Source organism: Lipomyces japonicus, assembly GCF_038497905.1.
Source record: "Lipomyces japonicus strain CBS 7319 unplaced genomic scaffold V1514scaffold_40, whole genome shotgun sequence".
Classification (NCBI taxonomy): Eukaryota; Fungi; Ascomycota; class Lipomycetes; order Lipomycetales; family Lipomycetaceae; genus Lipomyces; species Lipomyces japonicus.
The window spans coordinates 1-26,880 of record NW_027117852.1 but is presented as its reverse complement, the minus strand read 5'-3'; the positions used below and the strand labels follow the sequence as shown (position 1 = coordinate 26,880).

Sequence of the window (26,880 nt, the reverse complement as noted above, 5' to 3'; positions counted from 1 at the left end):
CAAGTGCTGCTAATTAAATCTCTCAAGTTGGCAGTAATATAGTTTTTTTTATACTGGTAACTAAGCGCAATTACTTTTGTTAAATCCTTATTTAAATAAGATCAAGATATACCCAGAATTTATTGCACGGACATAATTTTTTTTTTTTACTTGTTACTTAACACTTGAAGCACTTTAATAATATACCGGGAATGTTATATATAACGGAGCCGTGCACTTGAATATTAATTGATGTTCGCTAAGAACGGTAACCTGTTCAACGTAAGATTCTTTTTTTCTGTTTTGTTTGTGTCGATTTGTTTCCCAGATCTTCTTTTTGGATGAGAGTAACTGGAGATGACGGACGCACATAATAAACGAACTGATAAGTTATAGACCAAGCACCACGTTATTGCCTCATATCCGCACTCATTGATTTTAGTCGTTCATTTTTTTTTCCATCATCAAACCGGTAACGAACTGCCGGCAAGAAATCCAAAAAGCCAAACCACACCCCACCAAGGTTGAAACACGGACCTGATGATTCCAGGTCCAGGACAGGTACCGGTTAATCCCCAACCAATGCCAAATAATACCGCACCACTGATAAATGTTATGCCAATATCGTGTACGCTCAAGCTTGGCAATTGAAAATGAGAAGCAAACGTTGGCTTTTTGTTGGCATTTGTCCAAATCCATGGACCGCGAAAGTGATGATTTACGTAAATATTTGTACCGATGCCAAACACAATGATTAATGCTAATGACGGATCAAGCTTGCGCCAATCCAGCCAGCTGAAAAACCGAATCACCTTGTCCGGCTTGGCCATGCCGCTAATGATCAGTCCTAATCCAAATTGCATGCCAGACATGAACCCGACCAATGTTTGACCCAACCATTGATTTTTGATACTGAACCGTGATAATGACGACGACTGCGAAAGCAGAATCATGACAGATGTTGATACCACGAGAACCGTAATCATGAACCTGAATTCCGGCATGGTCGGGTATTCAGGCAAATAACATGCCACGTCTTGATCATCACCATGTGCGTCACTGGCAACGCAAGGACCAACATTATCAAGCACAAAAAAATTTGCCGTTATTAATGCGGTTGTAAAAAAAATCGCTGTGGCGATTGCAGACCGGCCTGAGAATCGGGACAGGCCGCAGAGCATGTGCCCGGACGTGCACCCGTTACACCGCTATTCAAAAAAAAAAAAGTAAAAATAAAATAAAAAAAGTCAGCAATATATCGTTTGATTAATTCCCATAAGAGATTGCCTTTGTTTTTTTTTAAAAAAAAAAAGTAATTATTTTACTGTACGTTTGTGCCTAAGCCAATGATTGCACCGGTCGCGACCGTGGCGACTATCGAAATTGGTGAACGATCAAATTGATCATACTCGGGCAACAAGCTTGCCGGTGCATGCCATTGCGCAATTACGGTCCCAGTTATGATGCCGGCCAGAACGACAACATGGTCAACTGATCCATGCAACAGGCCGTTGCGGATCAACCCCGATGCTCCCAAGATCTTGCCGTTGCCAAGTAGCAAGTTTGAAGTTGCCTGGTGCAATAGCAATGCGCCAATCGTCGTATGCACCGGCGTGAACATTTCTTTCTTTTTTATTTTTGTTTCTGTTGCTGTTGAATATTGCTCAATTATGAGCATTAAATATATCTGACGTAAACATTATAAATTCTGCAAGTTAGTTCTCAAACCTTGATCGCGACTTCTACTAGTCAACATACAGTTCGACAGAATTACGTTTCTTCAAAACTAATTCTTTATTTTTTTTTTAAATTACTGTGGTATATACAATACATTATGTGATTGTAAATAAAACAATGTACAGAATAGAGTAATGCTATAAACTCAAAAACATTAAAAAAATTTTATACCCAATCAAAAAAGGACATTGTTTTTGAAAAATCACGTGGAATTGCCATTATGACTGCCACCTTGCAATACCGCTGGATATCGCTTGCCCCTGATTCCAAAAATCCATTGATTGGTTTGGTACACGTCTTGAGGGTCCATGTCATTAATTTCCCATTTGGCACTGGAAAACACGTTTTCGCCTGGGTTTAATAGCACGTCCAATTCGTCACCAAAATTCTCGTTAGTCCATTCCCAATCACGCTTGTTATCGGCTTCATGAAATCCGGTAATAAAGATTGCGCACTTGGATTCCAACAAGGCCGGCATGGATTTAATCCAACGGTCCATGGCTTCAGGTGCTCCCAAGCCCGGGTGAAACAAAAAGAAAACGTCGTAATAAGGATCATAGGGCGTAAACGCCTGCGTGTCATGAATCACGTTAAAATAATCGGTATGAAACGATACGGCCAAGTTGGGCGAGATGCGCTCGCTAACCGGCGTGGTCGTGAACACGTATTGCTGCTTGCGGCGGTCAAACAGGGCTTCGGGTCCGATAAAATGCAAATGCACGTTCGGTAGGTCAAACATGTATACCAACTGCATCCAAATCTCGTACGGCAACTGACTCTCGGCTCGAGCGCCGAGAATGAAGATGCGAATCGGCGGGCCGCGACGGATGACGGGTTCAGAATTAGAAGAATCTCGTAATGGCGGCGTGGTCGGGAACAATGTATATCGAATAGCTAGTTTTTTTAAACCACATTTTCGTTAGTTTTAATAAAAAAATATATATAATTTTTAAGCCTGCACGTAATTTGATCTTACCAGCAAGAGATTTTAAACCTTCGATCGTGAGCCGCTTGCCGCCATAAATGTAAGGAGAATCTTGATGCAACACGCTTCCGATCGTGGCCGGGAACGTGAGCACTTTGGTGGCATGCGCAAACTCAAAGTCTGAATCCATGGAATGATAATCTCTGGTATACAAAAAAGTATCCCAATTGTCAAAATTGATGGCAATGTCTTTCTCTTGAGCTGGCGGCATTTCAAATTCTGAAAACGTTCGGCCGGACCTGATGTCGTGTTCGTACACGTTAGCCAATGCCAGCCGTTCGCATACGTATTCATGATGAAACGCATCTTGCAGCCATGCTTGCTCATCATGATGAGTCGGGATTCCGCAATTAGGACATGAAAATTTAATGTCCTTATGCGTGACCGGGCACTTGGCCACGACCTTGATCAGTTCGGCCCGGCTTCGAAGCGCTGGTGAAGGTGATGATTCCCAAGGGTGAAACCGGTTTTCAAACGTGGGCACGTTCGGATCATCCTTTTTCTTTAACCCGATCTTAATCTTTAACTTATCCCATAATGATAGCGATGATGATGGTAATGTTGGTGGTAGAGGTGATGCTGGTGATGATGATGCTGATGCTGATGCTGATGCTGATGCTGATGCTGGTGATGATGATGATGATGATGATGATGATGATGATGGTTTGTTTGAAGCCGTGGCTATTGACGACGCATGCCGAGTATGATAAAGGTCATGCCGTGGCAACGATTGCTTTGAAATAATTGCATAACCATCGTGATGGTAGCGAAGTGATCTTGACCGTTTACTCGTTGCTGAAACCCGGCCATGCGAGCGTGCGCCCCGGTACACACCCCCAGTGGCAGCACATAATGAAAATGATCTTGTCGTAATGGCTATGACTGATCTGGTCGAAATTGAAGCACGGGCAGCGCAATTGCAGGCCACTACTGATGATGATGATGATGATGGCCGCAACAGCAATGCCGGATTTCGAACTCTAGCAACTACGGAGTAAGCCAATGTGGAATTAGGCAATGCTGCCATGACTACCCCCTTTTTTTTTTTATGTGAAAGAAGGGACCGCTCAGAATTTTATTAGCAGGATGGAGTGCTAACAGTAAATATGCATTAATAGTTGGGAAAGAGGTGAATAAAAAGTGCCCAAAAAAAAAAAAAAAAAAAGCGCGTCCAAGAATTGAATTTTCGGAAGAGTTAAAAGTCGGAGTAAGAAGAGGGTAAGGGTATTAATTTTAGTCAGCTCCTTCAACAGCAGAAGTCATCACATTATGAGACCTGAGATGACATGATCTTGTAATTGAATACCAACATTTTAACAAAATAAGATTGTTACTTGGTAAGAATCATTGAATTATTTAAAATATTTTTTGTATTTTTTTTTGGAAATTTTTATTGTGTTTTTTTGCCAGGACCGGTTTGAAGTTTTAGTACGCAAAACTCAACGTCATCGTGAACAATTCGCTCGCGCCGCTCCCGTGCTCCCCTCAACCAATACGATTTAATAATAATAAAATAAAAAAGAAAGCTACATGCGAGGTCAAGAAAAAAAAAACCGCTGGATAATAGCTGAAGTATAAAAAACTATAAATGACGCCGTCTTCTGCAAATGCAGCACCAGATGCAGCAGTCGCATCATCATCATCATCGTCATCATCTTTGTCGTCGTCGTCGTCGCCTTCCAACAACAACGACAACGACAACAACGCCAGCACGTCTGTTGTTCAAAATAATGAGGTCACTGGCATTCAGCTAGAACCGCTGATTGTTTCAGATGAAGAACATGTGTTAATCAAAATTGCCAGCCCGTTCCGGTTGCCAGCCAAATTGCAAGCCGGGCTTGAATTCAACCTGACCGGTGCGGATTCGGTTGGCTTGTTGAAATCTCAGATTGCAGATAAGATTCAAAATTTTTTAAATGAAAAAGAAAATCAACAACAACAACAACAACAACAACAGCAGCAGCAGCAGCAGGGTGAAGAATCGTCGCTAGCGTTAGCGGATGTGTCAAGTGCGAGTGCGACCGCCGGTATTGAAATTAAGGCTGCAGCGGTCAAGCTTATATTTCAAGGCAGGTTCTTACAAGATTTGGCTCTAATATCAGACTTAATTCCTAAGCAAGTGAGTTAACTGCAATTTATATATATCACGTATTCATGATATTCTGGAGTGCTAACTTCATGTTTTTTTTGTTTTTTTTTGGTTAATGAAGCAACTTTTGAACTACGTTGTCACGTTTCACATGGTTCTTGAAGCTAAAGTTGCAGACCTTATCGATGGCAAGAGCACAACTGTCACACCTGCGCCTGTTCCAGTTCGGCCATCTGATCCTACCAATAACACTACGACCACTACTGCTTCGCCACGCGCGTCTTCATCTTCGCATCATGATGACGTTTGGGGCACCAACATTGTTCTATACCAATCATCCGCAGCTAGCCAGTTACTGCGATCGCTCACGATGCCGGTGATCTCACCCACCGGTCAGCTGGCATTACTGGTCACGCCCGAGGGCGTATCCGAATTCGACAACGCTGGCGTTTCCTTGTCTTTGCCGTCGTCATGGTCAAGCACTCTTGGCGTGCGATCTGAATCATCGTCATCAGCAACAGATGCGGTGGATGCAAGAGACGCCAGTAGCACGGTCTTGTCCTCACTGTTGCGTGCGCGCACGGTCACGCCGACAAGCTTGCATCGGGCGCCACGGTCTCCGGCACCTGGCGCGGCCATACCTATCCCTGCCACTAACGAAGAACAACAACAACAACGTCAGCAACAACAAGGTTTTGATCAAGATGCGGCCGGCCTGGTGGCCGCACCAGCACCAGTCATGGACCGCCTGCGCCTGGCATTACAAGACGTGCGGCAAAACCTGAGCACCGTGATTGCGCTGACATGGTTGTTACTGCGGCTGGTATTTTTCGTATCCTTATTCGCCGGTGATGTGGGCACGTCGCAGTTCTGGACGTTCACGATCGCCGCGTCGTGCGTTTTTCTATGGCGCGCGCAAATGCTGCGACCATTGACCGGGCATGCCCGGCGCGTGTTGCGCGCATGGACCGCGCAGGTCACGGCAGGCTTGTTTCGCAACAGGCAAGGCACATGGGGCCAGGTTCAGCAAGGCGTGATTATTTTTATTGGTACGTTGCTGCCGTCCGTGCATGAGGCGTGGCAGGTTGCCGAACAACGGGTACGCATGGCAGCCGTGATCGAGCCTGATCGTGAGCTCGAGCTCGACAACGGTGCTGACTTGGCACGGCCACGGCATGATGATTTGCCTGAAGCAGCAGCCACGGCGGCAGCTGCGCAGGTGGCAGCTGAAGCAGAAGCAATTCATGACGAACAAGTCGAACGTGAACTGTTCCAGCAACAGCGGCAACAACAGGAACGCGACCAACGTGAAGATGATGATGAAGATGTCGATGTAGACATTTTAGAAGGAGTACAAGACCCACAAGATGATGATTTACGACAGGCGCGAATTGTTGAATTTGAAGATGAATGATTTGAATCATAGAAAACATGTAAACCTTAATACGTAAAAACAATGAATAAACAATTACCAAGAAGAAAAACTTGTTTATTAGTGAGAACAATTACCTCATCCAACATGAACAACAAATAAAATAAAAAAAAGCATAACTCCAAATGCTGTTTATCCACAAGCAATTCTTAAAAAAAAAAAAAAAAAAAAAAAAACCCCCAGCGTAGAATGAAATATATATATATATCATATTTTTTTTGCAAACGCAACCGCAACGTTAATCGCCCACATTACAATCAAGATTGATAACAACCTGATCCGCATGTCTGAAAAATGTGGCACGGATGCTCGCACGAACCGGTTTTGATAAGTTAACCTTGCCAGTGGAAAATACCGATCGGCCACGACGGCGGTTGTGTTGCCGTTCGATCCAAACGCACCCTTTTCAACATCTAATATTCCGGTTGATGATGGATTTTCTTGTAATTGTAATTGTAATTGTAATTGTTGTTGTTGTGATTGAACGTCAGTGTTCGTGGTAGCAATGACAGGCGGATTCTCAGTCGATGGAGTCTGCAATGGCGAAATCAAGTTAGCTGTTTGGTGTGATTCTTCAACTTGTCGCACTGATACCTGTGCAATTTTATCGTTATCCGGCCCAGTTTCTGTGACAGGTAATGACGGCTTTGCCGTTGCAACAACTGATGACTTGGCTGCCGGCACGCCGTTTACAATCAGGCTGGTTAACCTGCCGGTGGCATCCGCAGTCAAATACGACATGTATAAAAACAAGGGCGTCAATATGATAAAATTAATCACCCGATGACTCGATGAGACCAATTGCAACACGCCATGCGTGTCAGCTGCCATCCAAATATGAAATTGCAACGTGAACGTTTCCAACGAGCACGAGCCAACCCAGGCGAACGCGGTCGAGTAAGTGTTGCGCAACCTGGCAGTCGCGTTACGCAAAAATAAAAATCCAACGATAGGTAAAAAAGAAATGTAAGGATGATGCGCGTTATAATCTTGCTTGGAATTCCAAAATTTAGATAACGCATGATAGATCACTAACGCAATCACGGATGCAATTAAAGTCAGCACGCGATACGCGCGCCAGTCTTGATGCGAGGTTAATCTTAACTCTTGAACCTTGATAAGCGCAATGCCACCAAGCATGCCGACAAACACGATCCAGCCATCCAAAAGAACCCTGAACCGCCATTCACGCAGATCCCAAGAAATAAAAAAGACTCGTTCGAGCAAGAACCATATGGATTCCAAAATGCCAGGCTGGGCCAAAAAATAATGAGTTAAAATTCCGGACAATGCAATCTTGGTGATCAAAAATTTCAAATCCTTATTTTTGCTGGATTTAACAATCATGGTAAGATACACAATGATAAACCAAAATGATGACAATGGTGCGAAATAGTAAAACAAGTAATCCGTGTCCATGATATAAGCCAACGCGCATGACAATAGGTTAAGCCTGACCAGCACGTTTGCCACCCGCTTAAGTGAAAAATCATTCTTCTTGTAAAAAAAAACCGTGTGGCCATACCCAGTCATGAACAAGTACGCAGCCACGAGCACGCGAACAAACTTGTAAATCGGCAAGACTTTGGAAGCACCACAAATGTGATAAATCAACACGGCAATCTGCATCCATCCTTTCCATTCGTTACTCTGATCCCGACCCATAAATCCTTGTTCTGAATCTGATTTTTGAATGGTAAAGATGCCGGCAAGCAACGAAAGCAGGGAAAGAATGGTAAACTCGGACGTGAGAAATTGCTTGGCAGCCTTGTTAAACAATGATGTTCGGTCAGCAAAATATGAGTAAGCCAGCGTGGACGAAAAAATAAACGCGGCAGTAACCAGCGCGTTGCCAGTGACGAAAAATGCACCTGAATCAGGCCAACGTGACGGGTAGGTCAACAAGCCCGCAGATTTAAGGTACAAGAGTGGCACGACCAAGCAAGTCACAATCAAAAACACCCATTGAACAAAATTGGGCAACGGGTACTTGAAACAGCACGTCTTGTCGAACGGGTACCCGTTTGCCTGTGTGACTTGCAGGTTGCAACGCATGTTGAGCAGCACGTTTGCTTTTGCCTTGGACACGGACGCCACGGCGTGAATGCCGGACTCGTCCGATGCAGTGGAAGACTGTGCCATCATGGCATTGATCGACGTCGGAACGACGATGCTTGAGTTGTGAGACAGCCACTGCAAGTACGAATTCATGTAATCAACCTCGCTCTTGAGGATCGTGGACGATCGAGCCGGATCAAGTTTGTTCCAAGATGGCACCGAAACAGGCAAAAAAAAAGGCAGCTGATAGTGATCCGTGCAAGCTTGCAGATCCTTCACAATGCGGTCCGTGCTGTCCTTCCACGACGTGATGCCATCGTCACCAAGGTATCGGGCAAACCATAATCCGGACCCAAGCACAACAAAAGCGTTATCTCGGTCGTGCTTGACCTTGGCGCATGATGCGACCCGCTTAAGACCGGTCGAGTTAAGATACGGGTCCCACAAAAATTCGATCGACAAGGAGTTTTTGACGAATCGAATGTCAGAATGTTTTTCTTTTGTCTCTTTCACGGCGGGATCGATGGTCCTGACGGTATCCCAAAACAATTGCCTAACCGTGGAATCACCGGTAAACAATACGTACTGATTGTTTAGGCAAGTACTGGCTTCCTTGGAATTATAGGTATGGAACAAGCATCCGTCGGGCTGCCAGGTGGACGGGCCCTTGGGATTATTACCATCAAGCCACGTGCCGGATGACAGCAATGAGTTGCACTTGTAAGGATCAAACACGTCTAATCAAGAATTAGCAACATGAAATTCCACCCTGTAGTCAAAAACAAGACACCGCCCATCTCACCTGAAGTTGCGTAGCGCCAAAGGGCGAGCACGACGACAAACCCGACGTAGATCAAAACTGAACGCCGACCATGATTCGCAGTCAAACCCAGAGAGGCAAACGAAAGCGTGTTCGTCAAAGCCATTGCCGGAGAGGGAACAGAAATTCAAAATAAATTTAGCAGGCGAGGCGATACGGAACAAGGTTGCACGCGGTACTAGGAAGATGCAACATTTACTATTTATTTTAGAGGTTTTTTGCAGCAGTGCAGCACGCCGCGCTCTATATTTGCAATTGGCCCAGCGACTGACGAGGCCATGCAATTACAGGGCATTTCTATTCCAAATGTTGTATTGTATTTATTGTACACCTGATCTTGCCTAATACGATAGCACCGTCAAGATCCAAATAAATTAATGATTAAAACAAGAAGCACATAAAACAAAAACAAAAAAGAAAGAAAAAAAAGAAAAATTCCATTACAAGAGTTCTAAAATAATGTTGCCATCCTAATATTCTATTGATTGAGTCCTCCAAACAATCGCATCATATTTCCGTTTGTTTTGTTTTTTCCATTCCATTCCATTTCTCAATTTACTTTGTCTTCTTGATATCAGCGCCATTGCCGCTGCCGATGCCGATGCCATTCACGTTTCGGTACATCTTGACACCGCCTTCGCCATCAACGTAGTTGCATGCCCGGGCAGTCCGCCACAGAGCGACAAACATGTTTGTCTTGTCAACCTGGTAGTGCTGGCCCATGACCTTGCGGATAGCCTCGGTGGCCTCCTCTGCACGGTAGAACGGAATCTTGGACGAAAAATGATGGGCGACGTGGGTTTCAATGATGCGGTGGAACAAGTGGCGGCCGACGAAGCCAAAGTCACGGTCGACAGTGGCAGCAGCGCCGCGGGCAAAGGTCCATTCGTCGGCAGTGTAATGAGGCAATGCAGGGTCAGTGTGTTGCAAGTAAGTAATGAACACAAGCCAATGGTTGACCCACAGGTACGGAATGAAGTAGTAGAGCACGTAGTTGGCCCAGCCGTATTTTTGAATGCCGAGATAAGACAGCGTGCCGGCAGCGAGCATGCCAATGTCGGAAATGATGATGTCCCAAAAATCCTTGGCATCAAACAATGGCGAATCGGGGGCAAAATGAGTGAGCCTCCACAACGACGTACCGGGATACTTCTGGCCAGTCACGTTGTGGGCCAGGTAAGCGGGCCAGCCAAACGCCTGCTGAATAAACAACCAGTACAAGGTCACGATCGGAGCTTCCTCAGCGAGTTCGAGCAAATTGCGAGATTCCATGTATTTCTTCTTTTCCCTGGGCACAAAAGCCATGTCCCTGGTCAAATGGCCGGTGGCCTTGTGGTGCTTCGAATGGGTAATCCGCCACGAATGGTAGGGAACAAACAAGGCCGAATGCATGACCCATCCGAAAAAATCATTGGCAGACTTGTAAGGCGAGAACGCGCCGTGACCACACTCATGAGCCAGCACCCAGATGCCGGTGCCTACTAAGCCCTGGGCCACCGTGTAAGCGGTCCAGGCCACCACTCGCAGCGGCAACAACGGAATATGCTGAATCTGGGTTGCCAGTGCGACCAAAATGGCAGTCAGACCGACATCACGACCGACATACAGCAGGGAATGTGACAGCGACCGTTCGAAGCATCGCTTAGGGATGGCATCGAGAATTTCCTTGATGGTGAAATTAGGAGGGTTGAACACGTTGCCGTAGGTATCCCTGACCACGGCCGGTTTCGATTGAGTGTATGTGACGGTCGACATTTTGCAAAACAAAAGCAAGACCAACACAAAAAAAAAAAAAAAAAGAGAGAGGGAAAAAAAGGAGTGGTGAGAAAAAGAGAAAAGAGAAAGAAAAAAAAATTGTAGTTAAATAGATAAATTGCATATATACGGAATACCGTACGTAAACTTTATGGCGAGTCGGATGTTCTCTTTTTTTTCTGTATTTTTTTTTTTTTTTCTTAAATATCGAATCAGTGAATTACAACTTTATTATGTATAACCATAACTATAACTTAACCACGGTTGATATACACACACATACACTAAAATAACCAGGGGGGACCCCATTAAATTATACTATAAACCCATAATCAACAACATTACCCGCCACCGCCGCCACCGCCGATGCTGGGCGCGCCAAATTGCTTCACTGGGAACACAACTGCCGTGTTTGTTGGTGGCTGTTGCTATTGTCGTCCACCGTAGTCTTGCACTTCCGTGCTGCTGCTGTGCTGTGCTGTGCTGGCACTGCGACTGCGACTGCCCACTGAGCGCAGCGCACGGGGTTGCCACTGCTGACTCACCGGGCTTTATGTGGTTACCTAACATTGGCCGCTGCGAACGCCCCCAACAACATCTGCCGCCCAACACCCTAAAACAGGTTAGCAAATATGCAGTGACCAGCAGGCACAACTGGGCGCGTATATTGTGGTGAGTCGGTGGTAATATGTATTACAGTTTACGTATATATAACCGTGTACCTCATATGCCAAACTTGGCACGAGTTTCATGGGCTCCGTCGTATTCGGACCACGTGCTCATTCGTTGCTTGTCGCTCACTGTATTTCGCATGCTCACTAATTAATATTCCAACTCTACCAGCCATGTATGATTATTATTCAACTGCTTCTACTTAAATAACGTAACCCTGAAGCCTCTTCCTTGTCATATGCGACATCTCTACAAGAACTGTAATGTTCACACTGTTTTAACTTCGGCGCTTGACTTTTTGCTTCGCTATTATACATGGCAAGGAAGACAAAAAAAAAAAAAAATTTGATGTCTATATATATATGTATTATATATTATACATTCAAGTCATATCTTGGTTCAATTTCTTTTTTTACCCTTCCAATTTTTTTCCTTACTAAATATTAATTTGTTCATGCAAAAATTCTTTTTGGCCGCCTGCTCCGACGTAATCTGCCGCAATTTGCCCGCTACCGCGAAGCTGATATTGATAACAAGTCAATCCTTCCAATCCTACCGGCCCGCGAGCATGAATCTTGCTGGTACTAATTCCAACCTCGGTACCAAACCCGTATCTAAACCCGTCCGCAAACCTGGTGCTGGCATTCCAAAACACCCCTGAACTATCCACGCCGTTCAAAAATTTTTCTGCCACCGCCTGTGAAGACGTCACGATCGTGTCCGTATGCTTGGACGAATGCGTGTTGATATGCCGGATGGCTTCATCCACGTCCGAAACCGCGCGCACCGCGATCGTTAGCGATAAAAACTCGGTAGCAAAATCTTGCTCGTCGGCAGGCACCACGACCCTTCGTCCTTCTTGTCCTCCCGTATCAACACCGACGGCGTCTAACGCGGTCGCAATCTCCGGCGTAACCTTTAACGTCACGCCAGCCGCGATCAGGGCTTTAGCTACCGCGGGCAAGTGCGATTCCAATCCACTCCGTTGCACAAGCAAGCTCTCGATCGCATTGCAGGCTGCAACGTAATTAGTCTTCGAATCTACTGCTAGCCTGGCAGCCATGCTCACGTCAGCATCAGCGTTAATGTACAACGAGCATATTCCATCCGCGTGACCAAGAACTGGAATCTTGGTGTTATCTTTTATTGACCTGACCAGTTCGTTGCTTCCTCGAGGCACGACCAGGTCAATGTACTGGTCTTGCTTTAACAAATCTGAAACTTCCTGTCGTGATTCGATCAGTTGAACCGCACCGGATGGAATATCTGTTTTGGCTAACGTGTCCCGAACAATATTTGAAATCGCTGCAAACGAGTGAAATGATTCTTTTCCTCCCTTTAGAATGACCGCGTTGCCTATTAATTAATGTCAGTGGCAAAACTACATCAAAGTCGCTGAATAAAAGGGAAGCCAATTTTTTTTTTTTACCTGATTTGATAGCTAATGCTGTAATATTTGCAATGACTTCTGGTCTTGACTCGAATATAACAAGTAATACTCCTATCGGACAAGTAACCCGGTAAAGGTCCAAGCCGTCGTCAAGCTTGTTGGCAAACGTAACCTTGCCAATAGGATCCGGCAAATTGGCAACGTCCAAAACTCCCTGAACCATCGTATCAAATTTATCTCCCTTTGATAAATCCAATCTCTTGATTAACGGCGTGGCAACTCCGGTCTTTTCTGCAATTTCAAGATCTGTCCGATTGGCGGTCAGGATTTGGTCCTTGCCAGCGCGCAGTGCGTCAGCTATGCGGTTTAATGCCGTGACCCTGGCATCATTTGAAAGAGATCGAATTGCAGACGACGATAGGCTCGCAGTCCTTGCAATTTCTTCAGCCATGGTCTATTTGTTTTTTTCTTTAAAATCTGGTACGGTTATGTTAGTAAATTGAAAGAGTCATTATTTTTTTTGGTTCCATAAAAAATTCAGGGGTTGTGCTGGAATATCCGCAACAAGATTCAAGCCCGTGAACATTCTAGGATGGCAAATCAGCTACTTATTGAAAATTCAAAATAACAAAGCTATTTGCGCCACAAAAATGAATGCATTGGATCAAAGTAAGATGGCATTGAGATTCGGCGTTCTATATAGTTGCAAATAATCTGTAGACAAGTTCGTCATCCCAATTAAGACTAACTGGTTTGGCATACAGGCTGCGAATTCACGTACCCTGTTACATAACTTGTTACTTATATTCAATGACTTTAATATGTGTAAACTTGAGGAAAATGTTAATCGTACGACATTTGCTATTTGATAAATCCGCAAGTCATTGACAGATTGCGTCTGTGCTTTGTCATGATGATTGGTATTCCAAAATTGATCTTCCTTTTGAACATCTCAAGTAAAAATGGGCAACCCCTGAATGTCGTCGTCATTTGTCATCCACAACTATACACATATTATATTGCTTTTACAAGTAGTTAGTACTATTATACTATAACTACGGATTGACCTTGTATTATAACTGAGAAATTAAATATGTGAAAGTAAAAAAAAACTTTAAGCCAAATAGTCAGATTACAAATAGAATAATTCAAGATTGCGATACTGCCGGTGCTTTATCAAAAAGGTGGCATCAACGACACTCCGAATGATCTCATCGCGGACAGAATTGGTCAGAATGGTGGATACAAATATATATAAATGCATCTGTTGCACTACCTTTTGACCTGCTTCACTCTCTTCTCATTTCAAACCCTGAATTTAATTTATACTTGAGTATTCCATGCCTCGTCTTAACCTGTTTTTAACTGGTGCCACAGGGTACGTTGGCGGCTCAGTGCTCGATCATATTATCAAATGGAACGCGAGCAACAATTGGCCCTTGCATATCACGGCGCTTGCCCGCAAGCAAGCTGACGTGGCCACCATATCCAGCGCATACGAGCACGATCGTGAATATTTTAATGTCGTGCAAGGTTCATACCAGGATTCAGAAATCTTGTCTGAATTGGTGCGACATGCCGACGTTGTCATTCATACCGGCGAATCAGCTGACGACAAGCCGTCAGCCACGGTTATTGCTGAAAATTTAAAACCTGGCGCGTTGCTTATTCACACGTCCGGTACCGGCATCTTGGTTGACCGTGCCGAATCGGATCAGCAAATCACGAGACGGTATGACGACGTGGATGATATTAAAACCATCACGTCGTGGCCGTATGAACGTCATCATCGGGATATTGATGACCTGATCTTGAATATTCATAATCACAAGCCCGACGTGAACACCATAATCATCACTCCGCCATTAATTTATGGCATTGGATCTGGCAAGATCAACTACGTGTCCAAGCAAATTCCGCTTCATATTAAGCTTAACAGTATTTTACACAAGAGCGCAATCTTTGGCACCGGGGATGCGATTTGGAGTAACGTTCACATATCTGATCTGGCAGATTTTTACGTTTTGTTAGTCCAGATCTATTTATCAAGCCCAGAAAAATTATGGTATAACGATCAAGGTTATTACTTTGTTGAAAACGGCCAGCATTCCTGGAAATCAATCACGAAAGCTCTTGATCAACCGTTAGTTAAATATGGCGTCATCCCGGCTGACAAGACCGCCAACGTTGATACTGCTGATGAGGTTCACTTCACAACTGAGGAATTGAAAACAAGCCTATCACCGGAAAATTATGCAAGGGCAACTAGTGTGTTTTCATCGAATTCTGGTTCGGTAGCAACTAGGGCAAGAAAGCTTGGATGGGTGCCCACTAAGCCAGACGTGTACTCGACTCTTGACGAGGAAGTTAAGGTGTATACAGAATTGCAAAAGCAAAACTAAGTCCATATATTCGTAGATGTTTTAATCATAAATTAATATATTATTAATTATTATATATTATAATAAATCCGTTTAACGCACCCAATAACAACAACATCGTGATCATATTTTCTTTTTTTTTTTTATAAAAAAATTCATATCCTTCGTCCTGGAACAAGACAAAATAATAAACAAAGACTAACAATAATTAAAAAAATAAAAATCAATTGCCAAGCTGCCCGTTTCCAAATTAGATTCTTCACGTATGGTTCCCTAAGTTTCATAAACTTGAAATACGTGATTTCGAAATAGCCCAATAATGCCAAAACCGGATCAAGCCCGTACTGATGACTCAGGCAACCATACACGCCTAATGAAAACGGTAAGATTAACCACAATCTTGTTACCTTGGGCTTAAAATCCAATAAGATCAAAATAAACGCAACCCAAAATGCAGCAAATAATGAGAAAAGACCGATTAATAATCTAGAGATCGCACCGGCTGGCACAAGATTACCTAATGCTTTTGCATACAAAAATGTCGGATATGCCTCACGTTCCATGGCTCTGAACACGTAGTCTCGTGCTTCATCAAACACTTCAGGATCATCACGGCCATCAACTTCAATGGCAGCAGTAATGGCCCTAATAATATGCAACGGCAATACTAATTCATGTTCCGCACCGTTAACAAAATAGGTGACCATTATTTTATATGCCGATTCTCTAATATGTGCTCTCGTAACTGTTGTTGATGGAGAATATGCCGGTTCTAATCGTTTTCCTTCCTTAAAATCTTCACTTTCACTCGAACTGTTCCCACTCACGTCCCTGATATCACGATTTTCCAAATTTAAAAACCTGCCATCATGAGATTTACTATTGTTATTATTATTAAAAACTTCATCAGGACTGGTTACTGATTCGGCTCGAAGAATTTGTGAAAGCCTTCTGCTTTCAATTTCTGGCTCATGAACGACTTTATCTTTTTCGTGTGACTTGGAAACTTCTGAAACTGCTGATGATAATTTACCACTAGATTGTGGTGATCCTTGCCTTGTCGTGTCCAAAATTGAACGGCGTAATTGCCGGACGTATAACCTGCATAACGACAAATGCTGGGCAACATCAAGCCTGTTTTTTTTTAATTAACATCAACATTCATTTCACACCCAAAAAAAAAAATAATAGTCACTTACCAAAAATCTAAATACTCCACTGATCGTTGCTGATCTCTCATAAATATATAAAAAGCGAATAAATCCACTGGTGGTAGTGTCCGCCGGTGCAAAACTTCAAACAAGGTCGGCAATCGATGTAACTGGTGTGAATCAGCAGTCGAGCTCATTTTTTTCTTTTTTCAAATTCCTTTTTCAATAATTGAGATAATTTTTTTGAAAAACAAGCTTTGATGCTATAATGGAACGAATAAAATATCTGACTTCAGCCTTCGTTATCGCTCTTTTGGCCCGCCAACAAAATAGATTTATGCCGTGTTTCCCCTCTTTCACTGCAGATATCGCCAAAGGTTGCCAAATAATATAGATATATATTGAGCCAGCAAATTAACTTGTGCTAGATATATTGCCGGTATGAATTAATAATTGATATATACTGTATAATAGTGCAAAGGCAATTTGCTTGTGCTCTTTGTTTACAGTAAGTGTCTGTGCATTTTTGTGGTATGCATTTATGAGCTTACAAGTAGGGTAACTATACTTGTGCGGCTGCAAGTAAACACCAAATTTTGATCTCTTCATCAGCATATACGAAGACAATTGTAGTTCAAAGAGAAAGAAGTTACATGCAGATGCTTTCAAGCTTAATGAAAACGTCTATTTGAATTTATTGGTTCATTGTTTTGATTTTTTTAGTATGTATAATTGGTGCTTGATTGAGTAAAAGTCACCTCTGATTGACCGAGATTGTTATAATGTATCTTCACTTTATTTTTTTTTTTGTTTTATTATATTATATACAACAGTGGTTATTAAACATACGTCATTCAATGGATATATTGGGTTAAGAAAAAAAAGATTCAGCAGGGATATTGATTAGCAGCGTGTTTCACGACTTATTTCTAAATTTCACCATGCTGTTCAAAATATTTGTTTTTAGGCGTATAGTAATGCATATTATATACATGTGTTTTCTACTTACTTATAATGCGATGTGGCATAATTTTTGGGTTTTTTTTTTGGATGCTGTCCACTGATAAGCCAAGCCAGTCGGTTTGTTCCAGTATATACCAGCTGTGTATGTAGTTAATACATGATGCACGGCACTATCCAGCCACTCTATCTCGCATGCCAATAGTATTTCTGAATGATAAACAATGCGTAATTGTGCTATAGCTCAAGCCGTGCTCTCTACTAGACAATGGTTTTTTGTAAACGTGATGAAGTTTAAGCGGGGTTGTCTATAATGTTCGATTTTGTAACCGCCCATTCTATTATGAAACAAAATGCACCGTGCACCCAATGTGCGTATGAACACGAAATTTTGTGGTTTTCAAGTTTTTTAAAGACCTACAACTGCACTTGTGTTGATAAAAGATTAATTATCAATTGTTTCCTAAATTTTATATGGCAGATTTATTAAAATGTGAGCTCAGATGTCTCTAACAGTTGGAGTGTTTTATATTGTGGCGTTTGTAAGTGGCCGAAGCACCGATAAGAAATAATGTGTGGTCTGTGGTTTCATAAGGAAATGAACTAAATCACATTGTGTGAAGATGATACTCCGCTGCTAATTTATACTAGTATATAACTCTTGATAGGCTATGCACATTTAAGGTATATTGGATATTTTTACAGCATTACATGACATTTGTGATACGTTTCATTATCTAAATGATCAACCATGATTTGTCGCAACCGCATATGTCTTTCACTCGTTATCGATAATGATGTCTTATAATTAAGATTTTAATTTTATTTTATTTTTTTGTCCCTGAATACCAACGTGGGTACCCATAGAGGTTTGCCGACCTAACAATGTAAATATACCATTACGGCGCATTTTCTATAATCAAACTGTTATAGTATGTCGGTACTACACATACCTTTTCACTCTGAATATATCGATATAGTCTAATCGTGATACCAACATTACGTGTATCAGCGTGCCAAGGAAATTTTCTGTAAACCCAGTTGGTCTGTGGCAAGCTTGTAACTCTCAAAATCAATTTACCTGATACTGATATCTAAAGACTTTTATCATGTGCCATGAATATTTATATAAGTATGGATATCAAGCTCAACAAGAATTTTTGTTTTTAGTATTTTTGATTTGAACTTGCTACATATAATTATTTGGCTAGGCACGGTTTACTCTGTCGTACGGTAAGATTATGTCAATTCCATGATACTAGATGTGTAATTTTTTTTAACATTGATAGTTTTAACTATGGCTTTTGACGAAATTTATAATGAAAAGAAAGTTGCCACAACAGTTGATGTCAAGGAAGCATCTTACATTGACTACGAAGATGCCGCTGAACGTGAGAAAATAATTCAACGCATCAAGGTCATGAACAATGTTGGACAATCAACCGATATTGATCTATTGGCTGATGCCGCATCTGCTTTTCTTTACGAGAAAGTTGTCATCATGAAAATCGAAAATGCACTCGATATTTTGACCAAGGCACGAGAGAATCATTATGACGACATGAATTTCCCAACCGACTTGTTGCGAAAAATTGAATTGCTCATTGCCGGACCCGAAGCGTATGGTGAAGACATTGATACTTATGAACTTGATATGAAACTCGAAGCCGCTGTTATTAAATATCATTCACCTTATCCCGAAGTTCGAGCCGTGACTGATCCATTTGATGACACAACCGTCCCTGTTGAAACCATCCGGGCTTACTTTTTAGGTTGTGTTTGGGTTGCTATCGGTGCATTTGTGAATGAGTTTTTTTATGAAAGACAACCACGCTTAAATCTTCAATCAACTGTTATTCAACTTTTTCTATTACCTTGTGGTAAAATTTTGCAATATTGCTTACCTGATTGGGGGTTTACGTTTCGAGGCACCCGTCACACTTTGAACCCTGGACCATGGACTCATAAGGAACAAATGTTTGCCACTGTCATGGTAAATGTTGGATCTGCAATGTCAAATTTTATGTCATTCACGGTTGCCATGAGGCATGAAAGATTTTTCCATTTGAAATGGGTTAATTTCGGATTTATCTTTCTCATGAATTTCTCTAGTTTGTTTTTTGGTTATGGTCTTGCCGGCTTGGTTCGCAAAATTGTTATCTTCCCTGTCAAGGCCATGTTTCCAACCGTGTTGCCCACGCTTGCGTTAAACCGTGCCTTGCTCCTTACCGAGACCAAGACGTCAATTAATGGTTGGACTATTAGTCGTCAAAAGTTTTTCTTTACAACTTTTGTGATTTCATTTATTTATTTCTTTTTTCCAAGTTTTATTTTCAAAGCCCTGAGCACGTTTAATTGGATGACTTGGATTGCTCCAAGTAACGTAAAATTGGCGCTCGTGACCGGATCGTTCCTTGGCATGGGAGTTAATCCTATTCCAACATTTGACTGGGCGGTTATTAATTATGGTTCATGCTTGGTTGTTCCTTTTTTTTCATTTATGAACAAATTCATTGGCGTGCTTCTTAGTGGATTTGTTGTCATGGCAATTTATTGGACTAATCATAAATACACGGCGTTTTTGCCGATTAATGCCAACACGATTTATGACAATACCGGAGCTACTTACAACTTGTCAAAGATTTTAACTAATGGCCAATTTGATGAGCATAGTTATTTAAATTATTCTGCTCCTTACATGACTGCGGGGCATATTGTTGGTACTGGAGGCTTATGGGCATTATATACTTGCGCGTTCATGTACGTGCTCATCACGGAACACAAGTTATTGGCATTCTCCATGAAAGTGTTTTATCGTGGCATTCGTCATCCGTTCCGCAAGGCTTTTGATGAATTTGATGATCCTCATTCTCAAATGATGTCAAAATATCCTGAAGTACCGGATTGGTGGTTCCTTACTATTTTCATTATCGGTATGACAACAGGTTTAATTGCGCTGTTGGCTTGGCATACTACCGTACCTATTTGGACGGTTATTATGATTTTCTTATTTAACATTGCCATGTATATCCCGACGGTTATCATTTTTGCCACCACGGGCTATCAGATGGGATTCGGTGCGTTTTCCGTGATTCTCGCTGGTTACATGGATCCTGGTAATGCGGTAACAAATATGATGATCCGCATGTGGGGATGGAATATTGATGAGCAGGCAGAAAGTTTTATTGGTGATCAAAAGATTGCCCATTATGCCAAGCTTCCACAAAGATCCGTTTTCAGAGGCCAAATGTTGGCCACCCTTATTCAATGCTTTGTCACGATTGGTGCTGTCGATGCATTGTTCAATTCGGTAAAAGATTTTTGCAGTCCCACCCAGGCTGATAAGTTTGTTTGCCAATTCCCGCGTACTGTGTATTCTGACGCCATTATGTTTGGCATTATCAATCCCGATCGTGTTCTCACCACGCTGTACCCTGCTTTAAAGCATTGTTTTTATATTGGACCGTTAATTGCTATTCCGTTTGGCATTTTAAAGCTGAAGTATCCTAGCAATATGAAGTCAATCCACCCGGCCTTGATAGTTTCTGGTGCCGCATTTTGGGGTGCCACGTATAATTACACATACTACACGGGTGGATTTTACATGGCGTTTGCGTTCATGTTCTACGTTCGCAGGTACTACACAAGTTGGTGGACCAAATACAATTACATTTTAGCATCTGGATTTTCTGCCGGAGTGGCATTTGCAGGAATTGTAATTTTTTTGGGGCTTCAATATACTCAGACTGATTTCAAATGGTGGGGGAATACGATTTATGCGAAAGGCGTGGATTATGCTCGAACTGCTTCGTTAAAGCATATTCCGCCTGAAGGATTTGGCCTTCAAGTTGGTCAGTTCCATTGATCAGTATGATATACTAAATACAATATTTTATTATTATTCGTTTTATGCTTTTGAGTTTTCTATTTTCGCATCATTGTTTATAGGGTTTTATGAATTAATTTATTTATTGATCATAGGGACCGTCTATTAGAAGAGCTTTCGTGCAGCCATTTTGTGCACATGGTTTCCAATTTTGCTCTAATTATAGCTACTATATACAACAATTCAGTTTTCATTCATTGTTTTTATATTGTTTTTTCTATTATTTCTTTAAATTAACTGCATTGTCGTTGTAATTAAAATTTTTAATTTAAATGACATTCCTTAATCTTTTAAAGCAATGTTAATTTCATGTGAACGCGCTTTTTCGTAATACGCGACGACTTTTTGCACTATATTGAAACGCGATCACACAGTAGTAAAATCACATATCATTTAAACAATTTCACAATAACAATAAATATTTTGAATTTCTTTCAGTTAATATAGAAATTAGATGGTTTGTTTTTACATATGAAAAGTTAACACAATTCACGGACGACTCTCTTTGGACAAAGAACGATGGCAAAGTTCAAAAGTGCTGGAGCCGGCAGGCAATCTTCGATAAAGTCGTTTGCAGCTCCCACGACGATGAAGACGACAAGAGTTGCATTATCCAAGAAAGCAAAACGTCATGTTGGACCTGATTTATTACATTATTTTAAAAAAAATATTTCAAAAAAGTCAAACGGGCTATTCTTGTTAGATGATGATGACGAGTTGGCAGAAACCGTTACCGATGGGCTCCATCATTACCATAGCGAAGAGAGTTCAGGAGACATTAATTTAATTGGTGACGTGGTTGATCTTAAGAGTGATGAAACTGTAGAGTTCTATAGAGCAAAACACGATACCGATGAGATGATTCATGATGGCGAATCAGTCTTGCCATTCCAGATTGTTGACGACAGCATTCAGCAAACCGATCCGGTTGAGACGACGACCGCCGCTATTACAACTAAGCTTGATTTTGAAAGTATTTGCAATTTCGATCAGGATTCAGGTTTGATTCAGAAACAAAGCCGGGAAGAAATTGAAGTGCAATGTCCTGTATGCATGATGGATCTTAGAAGCTTAGGCGATAAGGTGAGGATCAGATAGATTTGTGGTTTATTGTTTTTGTTATTTTTATTATTTTTTTCTCTTTGGTTAACATCAATTTATAGTACATAACTTCACACGTGAACAGTTGCATTGATAAAGCTAGTATTGATAACAGCGATGATAATTTTGTCACAGGCAATTTAAAAAAATTGAAGTCAGATCAAATTGTCGAATCTTATGAAAAATCTGGAAGGGACAGCGCGAGTCACAACGGTTACAGCAGTGATCCAGAGATTAAGCAAGAACCAGCAAGTCAAAAACGAAAACTGGACCTGGATATTGAAGACAGGTCAGGGTCATCAAAAAAACTTTCCAATACTAAGATTACCAGGCATGACATGGAAGATAGCGTTAAATCATTTGATGGTTTAAAGAAACTGCTTACCGGAAGCAGAGAAGCTCATGAATGGAAATCTGCCACAGCGAATACTCGGTCAAGTACGACTATTACTTCAAAAGGTGACGATAAAAAAAAAATGGAGCCTAGAAAATGTCCGTTTTATAAAATTTTAAATTTGGAAGGCGGTGTGGCAGTAGATGCATTCAGATTTGGTGCCGTGCCTGGAATTTCCATGTATTTTTTAACTCATTTCCATTCAGATCATTATGGTGGCTTAAATCAGAATTGGGTTCATGGGAAAGTTTATTGTTCAGATGTTACTGCAAATTTGGTTAAGCAACAATTAAAAGTACCTGAAGAGTTTATAGTAAGGCTTCCCATGGAGCAGAGAATCCAGGTTGGCAATTTTTCTGTGACTTTAATTGATGCGAATCAGTATGTTAAATAATTTTTTTTATAATTATTGGTTATTCTAACTTGCACTAAGTTGTCCTGGGTCAGTTATTTTTTTGTTTGAATCTTCGAGGGGCAGAATTCTTCATACAGGTGATTTTCGCGCCAGTCCCATGCACGCACTTCATTCATCGTTACAAAACAAGTCGATTGATACTTTATATCTTGATACGACATATCTTAATGCCAAATACAATTTTCCTCACCAATCAGACGTTGTTCAAGTGGCAGCCGAGATTTCTTATAATTTAGATTTAAATGTTAAGATCGCAGTTAATAAACTTCTGCGCCAGAATCAGGGAGTTGTTAAAAGTCTTTTAGCGTCAATCACGAAACCTCAAAAGCCAGATACTGCAAAAGGAGAGCTATTGGTTATTATTGGAACTTATAGTATTGGGAAAGAACGAATGGCAATGTGAGTATTTTAATACTAGTCTATTTGAAAATTTTTTGACCAAATCATAATGATAAGCTGATACGTTTAAACTTTAGAGCAATTGCCCAGAAATTGCGAACCAAGATATTTGCGTCAGTCAATAAGCGAAGAATTTATTCATGTCTGAATGACTCGGTGCTTAATTCATTACTCACTAACGATCCAAATGAGGCACAAGTTCATATCGTGAGTTTGCAAGAAATTAGGCCGGACACTCTTAAAGAATATCTTGCGCAATTTCAAACTCGGTTTAACCGAATTGTTGGGTTTAGACCCACTGGATGGAACCATAGACCTGCAAAATCAAACGTCGGCACATTAACCGTGGCTAAACTTGTTCATAATTTAAAACCTCGGTTTACCTCAGACGATGTCGTTGCCGGTCGAGGGTCTAATGAGAAAATTATGCAATTCGATTTGCCTTATTCTGAACATTCAAGTTTTCGAGACCTGGCTTGCTTTTGCATGGCGTTAGATATTAAACGGATTATTCCTACGGTTAATGTTGGCTCGCCAAAGTCGAGAGACATGATGCGTGAGTGGATTGATAAATGGAATATCGAAAGAAGAAAGTCAGGCTTGCTTAAAATTGATTCTAATCAATTGGAATGGTAATTTCTTGGTTTTTGTTTTTTTTGTTCAGGAGGGAGTTTTTGGATGCACTATAGTAAAAAATATATTTGGTTATATGGCTGGTTATCGACCTTACCTTGAAACATGTAAATTGTCGTGAAAATGAAACCCCAAATACGAAGCTCAAGGAGGGTAGCGCTCATTAAGAGATATAATTGTAGTTTTCACAAGTCGAATGAAATCTATGGAGCCATGGCTGTTGATTAAACAAAGCAAACTTATTGAATCTAAAAAGATATTAAACAAGCGTCGAATGCCAACCAAAATGAAACAAAAAAAGTAAATTAAACAAAACAAAATCAAAGAATATCTTCAAAATGACTATATTTCATATCTTTACATAAAACTTAAGTTGCCGAGCGATGAACGAAGGGTTACTAAGTAGTTATATATTATGTAAATAAAAAAAAATTTAAAATGGTCTCTGGCGGGATCGAACCGCCGATCCTCGCGTTATTAGCACGATGCCTTAACCAACTGGGCCAAGAGACCTCCTTATGGTAAACGTTTATTATTAGAAGCTATAACGCCAAATATTTTTGCAAAACCGGCTTGCTTTAAAAGTTAAAAAATCAAATTAATTTTGTTAAGTAAGGTGGGTTGGCCGAGTGGTCTAAGGCGGCAGACTTAAGTTAGTTAAGGTTCATCTGCTGAACGTAAGTTCGCGCGAGTTCGAACCTCGCATCCATCATATTTTTTTTTAAATAAATCCTTGTTTTACTATATATTACGTGCGGAACTAGTATGTGGCCGCCAACTTAACGATGAAGCGAAATGAAGAAGACCCAGAAGCTATTGGTAGATCATATTGCTAAATATCTGAACTTTTTGGACAAGTTAACCAACCGTACGGGTAGAGAAATTTGAGAAAAAGTCTCATCGTTTCATCAAGTTCCGAGAGCTTTATGCTTTTTCTGAGACGCACCCTGAAATGATCACCGAATTTATACGTACGTTAAAAACTACCATTACTACAACAATTATGCAGGTTCGGTCAAGCATACGATTTTAATCCTTTACCGCGGATCAGCTGCACATTGGGTTAAATACGACTCCTTTCTGGTGACCTACAAGACCGTCGACGATTTTTTTGACCATTTTCAAGGAAACGTTCTTTGACAGTGATGACGTTAATTTCCACCGCAGGAAAATTAAGCCAGGCTGAAACAAATGAGTGAAAAATGAATTGAATGCCATCGAATAGAAGAGAAAACAAGAATAAAAACAAAAGCGGGGGAAAAAGAAAAAAAACTTAAAAACAAATGACGCACCTATACTATTAAACGTGCAAAAAGATTCTGGAAATATTGTCGACGGCTGACATGTCGTTGTTGGACAGAAACAACAAGGAAAGAATAAATTTTGGCGTGGCGATGAGTCATTTTTTGTGTATTTTTCTTTTCTTCTTTAGCTAATTCATTTTTCTTGTTTCATCTCTCGTTGGAGTGCATTCAATTTTTTCACCCATTTATTTCAATTATTATAATGTAGGGGTCGGGGTCGGGTTAATCCTTCCAATTTCTCAGACAAGCCCTGGACGGTTACAGACGCATCCACTTGGCGAGAGGGGTCGGGATCGATCAGAATCTAGCGTGCGCGGGAACTGATCCAAATCTCAGTAGGCGCAAACTGCGACGGATTCACAAAAATTGACACGATCGTTTTGTCGGTTAAGGATTTTGCAGCCTGTACCAGGGCCTCGTGTCCGGAATGCAGCGCGCCCATGGTCGGCACCAGCGACACGTCCTGAGACGATTCGAGCGCCGTCCGTCGCCACGCTCGAACTTCTGATATCGTGCGCAAGATCTTTAACCCATTTCCAGCCGTGGTCGAATACAGTCTTGAAAATGAATGCGGCCGCAATATCCTTTTGCCAGCTTAAAACTACTACTTCTCGAAGAGTGCATCTAAAAATCTAACTGATAACTAAAATTGCTTCTCGACGAGCGAAACACAAATTGACAATTACGTAAGATTAGGATAATACAACATTTGACATATAAACAAGCGCACAGTTTTTTACAATTTTAAATGATCAATAAAATTATTTAATTTTAATTCATTTAATAGTGATTCATAATTGCTGCAAAACATGCAAAATCAAATCTAAAGCTACGGGGGTGATGGAGAGGTAAAGCCCACTTGACGTGTGCATATATAGATATATTTGACTGTGTCCCTTCGGCGCTACAGTAGTTACGTAATCTATCGACAGTGCTCTCGTTAGCACTTCGCAATTCACAACACGAGCTCAACTACACGCCAGAGACATAGGGAAAACGAATAATGAAAAGAAAAGATTTTACGTAGGCCGGCGCGCTCTTATTTTATTCTACTTGCGCTGCTCAAAACCTATCTCTCATGTTCTCCCTAGCCAATCAGAACTCTAGTCGTCTAGCCCCTACCCCATCTGATACTCGAAGGGACACATAACTATAGAAATTACATTAAAAATCAAAATCAAGTGATTCAGTTCAATCAATAATGGTCAATTCAGGGTATACGTAATAATTAAATCGTGTTGAGTATGTGAATCCACCAACAGTCTGTCCCAGCCCGAATTGAAATTTCCAAACGCAGCGTATAATTAAAGAGCTCCCCGGCCGCCCACAAATTTCTGTT

The 26,880-nt window shown here is 41.4% G+C and overlaps 11 protein-coding genes and 2 non-coding genes across 13 annotated transcripts; 5 read left to right on the top strand and 8 right to left on the bottom strand.

Annotated features, from left to right (window-relative positions):
• Window positions 1–18: 18 nt before the first annotated feature.
• On the bottom strand, window positions 19–1,823 carry V1514DRAFT_154215 (uncharacterized protein). Its single transcript, XM_066924509.1, has 3 exons — window positions 1,738–1,823; window positions 1,310–1,666; window positions 19–1,187 (listed from the first exon to the last, which is right to left on the bottom strand). Exons 2-3 carry the CDS (start codon window positions 1,655–1,657, stop codon window positions 444–446), a joined length of 1,092 nt encoding a protein of 363 aa, XP_066781800.1. The 5' UTR covers window positions 1,658–1,666; window positions 1,738–1,823; the 3' UTR covers window positions 19–443.
• Window positions 1,753–3,833, bottom strand: V1514DRAFT_335338 (uncharacterized protein). Its single transcript, XM_066928374.1, has 2 exons — window positions 2,696–3,833; window positions 1,753–2,613 (listed from the first exon to the last, which is right to left on the bottom strand). Exons 1-2 carry the CDS (start codon window positions 3,726–3,728, stop codon window positions 1,919–1,921), a joined length of 1,728 nt encoding a protein of 575 aa, XP_066781799.1. The 5' UTR covers window positions 3,729–3,833; the 3' UTR covers window positions 1,753–1,918.
• Window positions 3,834–3,976: 143 nt separating this feature from the next.
• Window positions 3,977–6,271, top strand: V1514DRAFT_353809 (uncharacterized protein). The gene is made up of 2 exons (XM_066929559.1): window positions 3,977–4,820; window positions 4,912–6,271. The coding sequence occupies exons 1-2, from the start codon at window positions 4,290–4,292 to the stop codon at window positions 6,202–6,204; spliced, it is 1,824 nt and encodes a 607-aa protein (XP_066781798.1). The 5' UTR covers window positions 3,977–4,289; the 3' UTR covers window positions 6,205–6,271.
• On the bottom strand, window positions 6,174–9,270 carry V1514DRAFT_335334 (10 TM acyl transferase domain found in Cas1p-domain-containing protein). Its single transcript, XM_066928373.1, has 2 exons — window positions 9,083–9,270; window positions 6,174–9,017 (listed from the first exon to the last, which is right to left on the bottom strand). Exons 1-2 carry the CDS (start codon window positions 9,204–9,206, stop codon window positions 6,430–6,432), a joined length of 2,712 nt encoding a protein of 903 aa, XP_066781797.1. The 5' UTR covers window positions 9,207–9,270; the 3' UTR covers window positions 6,174–6,429.
• A 135-nt stretch (window positions 9,271–9,405) lies between these two features.
• On the bottom strand, window positions 9,406–10,899 carry V1514DRAFT_335333 (fatty acid desaturase). The gene has a single exon (XM_066928372.1). The coding sequence runs from the start codon at window positions 10,490–10,492 to the stop codon at window positions 9,656–9,658; it is 837 nt and encodes a 278-aa protein (XP_066781796.1). The 5' UTR covers window positions 10,493–10,899; the 3' UTR covers window positions 9,406–9,655.
• A 972-nt stretch (window positions 10,900–11,871) lies between these two features.
• Window positions 11,872–13,404, bottom strand: V1514DRAFT_335330 (Aldehyde/histidinol dehydrogenase). Its single transcript, XM_066928371.1, has 2 exons — window positions 12,957–13,404; window positions 11,872–12,883 (listed from the first exon to the last, which is right to left on the bottom strand). The coding sequence occupies exons 1-2, from the start codon at window positions 13,366–13,368 to the stop codon at window positions 11,964–11,966; spliced, it is 1,332 nt and encodes a 443-aa protein (XP_066781795.1). The 5' UTR covers window positions 13,369–13,404; the 3' UTR covers window positions 11,872–11,963.
• Window positions 13,405–13,776: 372 nt separating this feature from the next.
• On the top strand, window positions 13,777–15,397 carry V1514DRAFT_335328 (uncharacterized protein). The gene has a single exon (XM_066928370.1). It carries the CDS (start codon window positions 14,258–14,260, stop codon window positions 15,317–15,319), a length of 1,062 nt encoding a protein of 353 aa, XP_066781794.1. The 5' UTR covers window positions 13,777–14,257; the 3' UTR covers window positions 15,320–15,397.
• On the bottom strand, window positions 15,321–16,963 carry V1514DRAFT_310341 (RGS domain-containing protein). The gene is made up of 2 exons (XM_066925769.1): window positions 16,498–16,963; window positions 15,321–16,432 (listed from the first exon to the last, which is right to left on the bottom strand). Exons 1-2 carry the CDS (start codon window positions 16,644–16,646, stop codon window positions 15,454–15,456), a joined length of 1,128 nt encoding a protein of 375 aa, XP_066781793.1. The 5' UTR covers window positions 16,647–16,963; the 3' UTR covers window positions 15,321–15,453.
• A 1,312-nt stretch (window positions 16,964–18,275) lies between these two features.
• On the top strand, window positions 18,276–21,556 carry V1514DRAFT_153903 (OPT oligopeptide transporter protein-domain-containing protein). The gene is made up of 2 exons (XM_066924508.1): window positions 18,276–18,642; window positions 18,699–21,556. Exon 2 carries the CDS (start codon window positions 18,707–18,709, stop codon window positions 21,272–21,274), a length of 2,568 nt encoding a protein of 855 aa, XP_066781792.1. The 5' UTR covers window positions 18,276–18,642; window positions 18,699–18,706; the 3' UTR covers window positions 21,275–21,556.
• A 1,316-nt stretch (window positions 21,557–22,872) lies between these two features.
• V1514DRAFT_284173 (beta-lactamase-like protein) lies at window positions 22,873–24,240 on the top strand (the record flags this gene model as incomplete). Its single annotated transcript, XM_066925140.1, has 3 exons — window positions 22,873–23,171; window positions 23,224–23,604; window positions 23,682–24,240. 3 exons carry the CDS (start codon window positions 22,873–22,875, stop codon window positions 24,238–24,240), a joined length of 1,239 nt encoding a protein of 412 aa, XP_066781791.1.
• Window positions 24,241–24,676: 436 nt separating this feature from the next.
• On the bottom strand, window positions 24,677–24,750 carry V1514DRAFT_t81. The gene has a single exon. It is a non-coding gene; the product is annotated as a tRNA-Ile (tRNA).
• Window positions 24,751–24,852: 102 nt separating this feature from the next.
• V1514DRAFT_t82 lies at window positions 24,853–24,949 on the top strand. The gene has a single exon. It is a non-coding gene; the product is annotated as a tRNA-Leu (tRNA).
• Window positions 24,950–25,872: 923 nt separating this feature from the next.
• Window positions 25,873–26,070, bottom strand: V1514DRAFT_272929 (Pantoate-beta-alanine ligase; the record flags this gene model as incomplete). The annotated part of the gene is made up of 1 exon (XM_066924829.1): window positions 25,873–26,070. A coding segment is annotated over one exon (198 nt), but the record flags the coding sequence as incomplete, so codon positions are not given.
• Between the last annotated feature and the right edge of the window lie 810 nt (window positions 26,071–26,880).